The sequence below is a fragment of the Vidua chalybeata genome, chromosome 18, assembly GCF_026979565.1.
Source record: "Vidua chalybeata isolate OUT-0048 chromosome 18, bVidCha1 merged haplotype, whole genome shotgun sequence".
Lineage (NCBI taxonomy): Eukaryota > Metazoa > Chordata > Aves > Passeriformes > Viduidae > Vidua > Vidua chalybeata.
In genome coordinates, this window is record NC_071547.1 from 12,561,659 (window position 1) to 12,569,105 (window position 7,447).

The 7,447-nt window shown below is 61.6% G+C and overlaps 2 protein-coding genes across 3 annotated transcripts; one reads left to right on the forward strand and one right to left on the reverse strand.

The window, feature by feature from the left end:
• Positions 1-566: 566 nt before the first annotated feature.
• Positions 567-2,975, forward strand: RFC5 (replication factor C subunit 5). 2 transcript variants are annotated; one of them, XM_053959179.1, is made up of 11 exons: positions 567-627; positions 731-795; positions 895-1,031; positions 1,112-1,191; positions 1,410-1,483; positions 1,619-1,778; positions 1,883-1,964; positions 2,044-2,173; positions 2,349-2,426; positions 2,511-2,565; positions 2,703-2,975. In XM_053959179.1, the coding sequence occupies exons 1-11, from the start codon at positions 596-598 to the stop codon at positions 2,797-2,799; spliced, it is 990 nt and encodes a 329-aa protein (XP_053815154.1). In that variant the 5' UTR covers positions 567-595; the 3' UTR covers positions 2,800-2,975. The 2 variants fall into 2 exon arrangements, with proteins under 2 accessions (XP_053815154.1, XP_053815153.1); XM_053959178.1 differs by having other exon boundaries at positions 2,349-2,565.
• Positions 2,976-3,383: 408 nt separating this feature from the next.
• WSB2 (WD repeat and SOCS box containing 2) lies at positions 3,384-7,433 on the reverse strand. The gene is made up of 9 exons (XM_053959169.1): positions 7,332-7,433; positions 7,069-7,240; positions 6,081-6,316; positions 5,777-5,908; positions 5,393-5,493; positions 5,031-5,203; positions 4,703-4,816; positions 4,220-4,327; positions 3,384-4,019 (listed from the first exon to the last, which is right to left on the reverse strand). Exons 1-9 carry the CDS (start codon positions 7,345-7,347, stop codon positions 3,857-3,859), a joined length of 1,215 nt encoding a protein of 404 aa, XP_053815144.1. The 5' UTR covers positions 7,348-7,433; the 3' UTR covers positions 3,384-3,856.
• Positions 7,434-7,447: the final 14 nt, after the last annotated feature.

Sequence of the window (7,447 nt, forward strand, 5' to 3'; positions counted from 1 at the left end):
CATGGACTGGGTTGGAAGGGACCTTAATGGTCACCTCATTCCAGCCCCTGCCATGAGCAGTGACAGCAGGATGAGGGGATTCTCCCTCTCCACTCAGGTGAGATCCCAGTGGGAACGCTGTGCCCAGCCCTGGGCCCAGCACAGGGAGGACCTGGAGCTGCTGGAGTGAGACCAGAGGAGGAGATGCTCCAAGGACTGGAGCCCCTCTGCTCTGGAGCCAGGCTGGGAGAGCTGGGCGTGCTCCCCTGGAGAGGAGAAGGCTCCAGGGAGAGCTCAGAGCCCCTTGCAGGGCCTAAAGGGGCTCCAGGAGAGCTGGAGAGGGACTGGGGACAAGGGATGGAGGACAGGACACAGGGAATGGCTTCCCAGTGGCAGAGGGCAGGGATGGATGGGAGATTGGGCAGGAATTGTTCCCTGGCAGGGTAGGGAAGGGCTGGGATGGCATTCCCAGCGCAGTCGCGGCTGCCCCTGGACCCCCGGAATCGCTGGAAGGAGCCGGGATTTCCCCGCTCCGGCGGGACCCGCCCGTCCCCTCAGGCCGGCCCCGCCCCGCCGCTCTCCCGCGCTTGGCGGCGCTCTCGCGAGACTTCCCAACATGGCGCCGGCGGGCAGCGCGAACCTGCCGTGGTACGGCGGGGAGCGGGCGGATACCGGGATACCGGGATACCGGGATAACGCGGCGGGAGCTGCCCCGGGGCTCACTCCCCGCTCCTTTCTTTCCACGCTGCAGGGTGGAGAAGTACCGTCCGCAGGCGCTGTCCGAGCTGGTGTCTCACCGGGACATCCTCAGCACCGGTAATTAATCCTTCTCCCCGCGGTGACCCCCCGCTCCGGTCCCGGCTGTCCCCCAGCCCCGTTATCCCGCTGTTATCCCATTTTCCCGTTATCCCGCAGTGCAACGCTTCATCAGCGAGGACCGGCTCCCCCATCTGCTCCTCTATGGGCCACCCGGTACCGGGAAGACATCCACCATCCTGGCCTGTGCCCGGCAGCTCTACCGGGAGCGGGAGTTCGGCTCCATGGTGCTGGAGGTGAGCGGGAACACGGTGGGATGGGGTGGGAAGGGATGGGATGGGATGCAGGGATACAGATCCACACCATTCCCTTCCAGCTCAATGCCTCCGATGACCGGGGCATCGACATCGTCCGAGGGCCCATCCTGAGCTTCGCCAGCACCAGGACCATCTTTAAGTACGTGGTGGGTCTGTGCTTCCCAAAGCTCCCCATCTCTTTGGTACCCTCCTGCCCTGGCACTTGGATTGGGAAGGGGATTTGGGAGGTCCCGGGGTGGGTGGGAATGTGCCCAGCAAGCAGGGAGGGTGAGGATGCAAGAAGGGCTTCCCAGGAGTCAGGCTGGGAACAAACATCCCAGCTCCCCCTTCTCCAGCACCAACCCCCCCTTTTCCTAGGAAAGGCTTCAAGCTCGTCATCCTGGATGAAGCCGATGCCATGACCCAGGATGCTCAGAACGCCCTGAGGAGAGGTGAGGGGCACTGGGAATCCCACACCGCAGGAATCCCACACTGTGGGCAGCCATCTGCCTCATCCGGCCCGGCACAGGGTGGGAATCAGGACGAGGCAGCAGCCAGGACCCTCCTCCCCTCCGTCCTTTTTGCAGTGATCGAGAAGTTTACAGAAAACACCCGGTTCTGCCTCATCTGCAACTACCTCTCCAAGATCATTCCCGCCCTGCAATCCCGCTGCACCCGCTTCCGCTTCGGCCCCCTGACCCCAGAGCTGATGGTGCCGCGGCTCCAGCACGTCATCCAGGAGGAGGGGTGAGTGGGGGATCCCCCCATGCCCCTTCTGCCCCCATTCCCTGCCAGGGAGGAGCAGCAGGCTGGATTCCCACGGTTCCACTTCCCCGGGTGTTGTTTTCCAGGGTGGATGTGACCGAGGACGGGATGAAGGCTCTGGTGACCCTCTCGAGCGGGGACATGCGCAGGGCCCTCAACATCTTGCAGGTGGGAGTGTGGCCATCAGCCCCTGGCCAGCTGAGCTGGAGGGGCCTCTTCATCCTTCCTGTTCCCTCCTCCTCCTCAGAGCACCTCCATGGCCTTTGGGAAGGTGACAGAGGAGAACGTTTACACCTGCACGGGACATCCCCTCAAGTCTGACATCGCCAATATTCTCGACTGGATGCTGAACCAGGATTTTTCCACTGCCTACCGCAGTATCCTCTACCCTGGGGGTTATTCCCAGCTGGGATAAATCCTGCTCTTTCCCAGGGATCTCTGTGGCCTCTGGGGTGGGTGCTGCTCACTGGGGAGGCCCCTCGGGGATATTCCTCGTAGCAGATCTGGCAGGGAAATGCCTGGAAGTAAGGCCTTGACTCGCTCTCATCTCAGAAATCATGGAGCTGAAGACGCTGAAGGGCCTGGCCCTGCAGGACATCCTCACTGAGATCCATCTCTTCGTGCACAGAGGTGGGGAAAGGGTCCGGCTCCGGATGATCCTGGAGAGGCCAAACTTCCCCCTGCCCCTCACTGAGCGTTTCCTTCTCTCCACAGTCGACTTCCCCCCCTCCATCCGCATCCAGCTGCTGATCAAGCTGGCAGACATCGAGTAAGTGTCACTCCCCCAGTGTGGGGACCCTGGGGTGGCTCCTGGTGGTCGCTGGGCACTGCTGGCACACAGCCCGCAGCTTTGAGGGGCACCCACAGTGGTGGAAGCCCCCAAAGCTGCCTTTGGCCCCTCTCTAGGTACCGCCTGGCTGCTGGCACCAGCGAGAAGATCCAGCTGAGCTCCCTCATCGCCGCCTTCCAGGTCACCAGGGACTTGGTGGTGGCCGAAGCCTGATCCTGCCGGGTGGATCTGCTGCTGGATTTGGGAAGGACCATCAGCCCCATGCCTGGAGCTGCTCCCTACAGCTTCCCAGATCCTTTTTGGAAGCCTTGAGTGCACAGTCAGGGTAAAAAGGTTGTTAAAAGGTAGCATTATTCCCAATGGGAAAATACAGGTGCCTCCAAAGCCCAGCAGGTCGCACTGGTCTTTGCTTTTCCCTCCTGAAGGGAGGTGGGGGTTTAGGGGTGCACCAGCTTTCTGTGATCAGCTTCCCAAGGGAAAAACAACATCCTGGTGATGTCTGGAGGAGAATTAAGCCTGCCACAAAGCCTGCCAGCACACAGGGAACGTGCTGTTGCTCCAGCCACCAGCTAAGCTGGAGGATGGGGACAAACAGAACACTGCTGCATGCTCAGCATGTCTGGGAATTTGGCTGATTGAGTGCCACACTCCAGCACGGAGAGAAAACAACAGAGGAATGGGAGCAGTGGGTGGAGTGAAGCCACCTCTTCCCACAGATGGACACCTCTGCCACCCGTCCCTGGCAGCCAGGGTGGTGCCAGGCACTCCCAGGTCACCTGAGCAAGCCAGGAGGGAAATCATGAGGAATCAATTTTTATTTATTGAGACCTGCTTGGGCTTGCCCCGCTCCTGCCCACGCTGGGAGAGCGGCAGAGCCCGCGCTCCACCAGGATGGAGGGACATTCCCTGGTGGGTGTTCTAGGGGGGGTTTAGCCCCATATTTGTGCAGGTGACAACAGCTCTGCTCCCACAGCAGCTGTTCCACCATCATCCCACACCATTGCACTCAGAAGCAGAAGTACCTGACCCAACCCAGCAGGCAGCAGGGGACAGGGGGACCTGTGTCCCACCCATGTCCCCTGCGGGGGCACCGCAGCTCTCTGCGTGGGATTTTGCTGGGTTTCTGTATTATGACACCAAAAAAGCCCTCCACAGCCCCAAAACCACAGGAGCAGCAACGCTCCTGGCTCACAGCTCAGCATTCCTGTGGCGCTGCCGGCCCGGGCCGAGCCCCAGGGCTCACCTCCATGCCTCTGCTCTCCCTGCTGCCTTAAAAAGTCCGGTAAGTGAGGAATTCCTTCAGCTTCCTGGGAATGGGCAGCGCCAGCACCTGGTAGGTTGTGAGGAAGGTGCGCAGGGCTTTGCGGCACAAGTGCTTGAGCGACGAGAGGACCCTCGGGGCTGTCCAGAACTGGACGTGGCCATCCCTGGTCCTGCAATGGGATCCAAACAACCCTGAGCATAGGGCAGAGGGACATGAGGGATTCCAACTGTCCCAAAATATTCCCAATCTTGCCAGGAGTATGTGTTCCCCACATCAGGAAAACTATCCCCAGGGAAGCCCAGAATTTGTTGAGCTGCAGGAGGAAGAATCAACCCTGTGTTTCTCCACCCTCTTCTCCTGTTTACTCACCCTGTGGCAATGAATCCTCCGTGTGGGAAGTACATGCAGCACAGACCGTTGGTCATGGGAGCAAAGGCCACTGGAGACCGCAACTCCAAGGCCCAGATCCTCAGGAGCCTGTGGAGAAAGGGAGAGGACACAGTGCAGTGCCTACTGCCAAAATAAAGCCTCTGGGACCACCTGAAGACACAGAAACCAGAAGGATTTGCTTCCCATAGGAGTGTTCCAGGGAGGAATGTTCCTTGCTGAGCGAGTGACATGCTGAGGGTGGCACAGCACCCAGAAGGACATGGACCTCAGCTCAGGGTGACGGGGCCCTGACCTTGCCACCCCTTGTCACAGCCAAGCCATGGTGTTCCCACAGGCCTGATCTTTCCCCTTATTCCAGGAATTGATGGGGACCTGGCACATTTATTCCTCACCTCCTGAGCTCCTGGCTCATTCTGGTCTCCTCCTGAGCCCCTCTCTGGGTCCCCACAGGGGTTCACTCACCTGTCATCTGCCACCGTGGCCAGGTAGAGCCCCTCGGGGGAGAAGCAGACAGAGCGCAGGGAGCTGGTGTGGATTTCACTGCTGGAATCCAGCGTGGAGTGCAATGGGACGTGGCTGTGGGTGGGGACAAGATCCCACTGTCAGCTCTGAGCTGCCACCAGCCCCTTCCCCAGCTGAGGCTGACAGGGCCACCAAACTTGGTAAGCCAGCCCCCCATCCTGCCTCTGGAAGCAGAGGAGCGGTGATGGCTGTGCCCAGTGAGAAGGGAAAGCCACATCCAGCCCTAAAAACCTCCCTGGCATTGCTGTGTCCCCTCCCAGGTCCGTACCGCAGCGTCCTGAGCTGCTCCCCGGTGTAGGGGTCCCACATGATGACACAGGCGTCGTAGGAAGCGGTGACAAGGAGCGCAGAGTCCGGGGAGAAGTCACAGGACACCACGCTGCTCTGGTGGCCCTCCAGCCTCCGGATGAGGGTGTAGGATCTCATGCTCCACAGCAGTGCCTGCGGGATTTGGGCAGGGGATCAGGCTGGGAGCGTCCCAAGGTTTAAACCACATGGGCTCTGCTTTCAACCTGCAGCTCCTGAAGAGCCAGAGCAGGATGGCCTGGTCCTTTTCCCAGGGGGGTTTCTGGGGACACAGAGGGCTGGATTCAGCAGGCACAGGGATGGCTCCCATCCTGCAGGACTCACCGACTTCTCGCCGGCGGCGGAGCAGAGCATGCTGCAGTCTGGGGAGATGGAGCAGCAGTAGACCCACTGCACGTGGCCCGACAGCACCTGGACCTGCTGCCCTGGGGACAGCAGAAATGTGTCACCAGAGGGGAACAGGACTCCTTGTCTCTGCTCTCCCTCCCTTTCCGCAGAGGGAATTCACATTGGGCTGGGGATTCCCTGGGTAAATCCCAAGGCAATGCCCTCCTGTGTCTCCGAGGTTACGCTCTGCTCCCAGTCACAGGGCTGTCCCCTTCTGCCTCAAATACTGTCCCCAAAGGTCCTCTCCCACCACCTTCCCTCCCGAGGTGGATTTCTCCCCCTTCCCTGACCCAGCACAGGGATATCCCTGCACGTTCCTACCATCCCTGCTCAGGTCCCACACACGCAAGGTCTTGTCCCGCGAGGCCGACACAAGGATGGGGCTTCCATTGGGAGCGAAGCTCAGGTCCCTGACGACATCCTGGTGTCCCAAGAGGCTGAAGAGGAGGTGCCCTGCAGAGAGGAGTCAGGTTCAGTGCCATCCATCCACGGGGAATAAGACAGAGCCCCTCGTGCAGCCCCACTTGGGACCGGGCAGGTATTGGGGAGGGAGGGAGATGGGATCTCCTTCCACAGGGGAACAAGGGGACAGCCAGCCTGAAGCACAACAGCAAGGGCTGCTCACCTGTCTGCACCTCCCACACCTTGATCTGCCCATCGTTGAGCCCGGTGGCCAGGACCAGGCAGGGAAGCCCCATGGCACAGGCAGGATCTGTGTCCCCATCCTCAGCTGCTGGCCAGGCACTGAAGGCCAGGCCCCACACGATCTGCCCACACTCCAGAGTCTTCTCCTTGGCTGTCCCACGGCTCCAGGTCTCTGCTTTGCCGCCTCGGCTCTTGCGCTCCGAGGTTTTGCAGCCACTGGAGGGAGGCAGGGATGGGTGGAGTGTTCACCCTGAGACCCCCAGCTCTGTGCACCCATCTTCACCCCACACTAGGCAACCCCTGGGATCAATCCAAGCTGGGGAATGAATGGATGGACAGCAGCACTGGGAGGACTTTGATGCTGGTGGGTGAGGGCTGAAACTACCTGGGCTGATCCCCCAACACAGGCAGTAGGAAAGGAGGGGGAATTCTGCCCCTCTGCCCCGCTCACGTGAGACACCACCTGCAGAGCTGCCCCAGCCCTGGGGTTCCCAACATCAGAAGGATGTGGAGCTGAGAAGGGACCAAGAGGAGGAGATGCTCCAAGGGCTGGAGCCCCTCTGCTCTGGAGCCAGGCTGGGAGAGCTGGGGGTGCTCACCTGGAGAAGAGAAGGCTCCAGGAAGAGCTCAGAGCCCCTTGCAGGGTCTAAAGGGGCTCCAGGAGAGCTGGAGAGGGACTGGGGACAAAGGATGGAGGGACAGGACACAGGGAATGGCTTCCCAGTGCCAGAGGGCAGGGATGGATGGGAGATTGGGCAGGAATTGTTCCCTGGCAGGGCGGGTAGACCCTGGCACAGGGTGCCCAGAGCAGCTGTGGCTGCCCCTGGATCCCTGGCAGTGCCCAAGGCCAGGATAGACATTGGGGTTTGGAGCAGCCTGGGACAGTGGGAGGTGTCCCTGCCCATGGCAGGGAGTGGGACTAGATGAGTTTTAGGGCCCCTTTTAACCCAACCCATTCCATGACTCACAGCTCGGCCTCTCCCAGGGGCCACGGGATCAGCTTGACCACGCAGTGTCCCTGGGACCAGGCGAACCAGGCCCCGTCGGGGGAGAAGGCGACGCTCCAGGTCTCGCAGCTGGATTTCCAATCGTAGCGCTGGGGCCGGCCCGGCTTCAGCTCCGCCAGCAGCACCGGCTCCTCTGCGGCGAGACGGCCCCGTTACCCCCGAGCCCCCAAAACCCCCGTCACCCTCACACCCCCAGCCCGTGTCCCCGCCCGGCTCCCGCTCACCTCCGCTCGGCTTCATGGTGGCCCCGCCGCCCGCTCGGCCCCGCCGGGCCCGCCCGGCCCAGGGCGGCGGCGGCGGCGGCGGCGGAAGCGGCGGCGCGGGGAGGGGACCTGGAGCC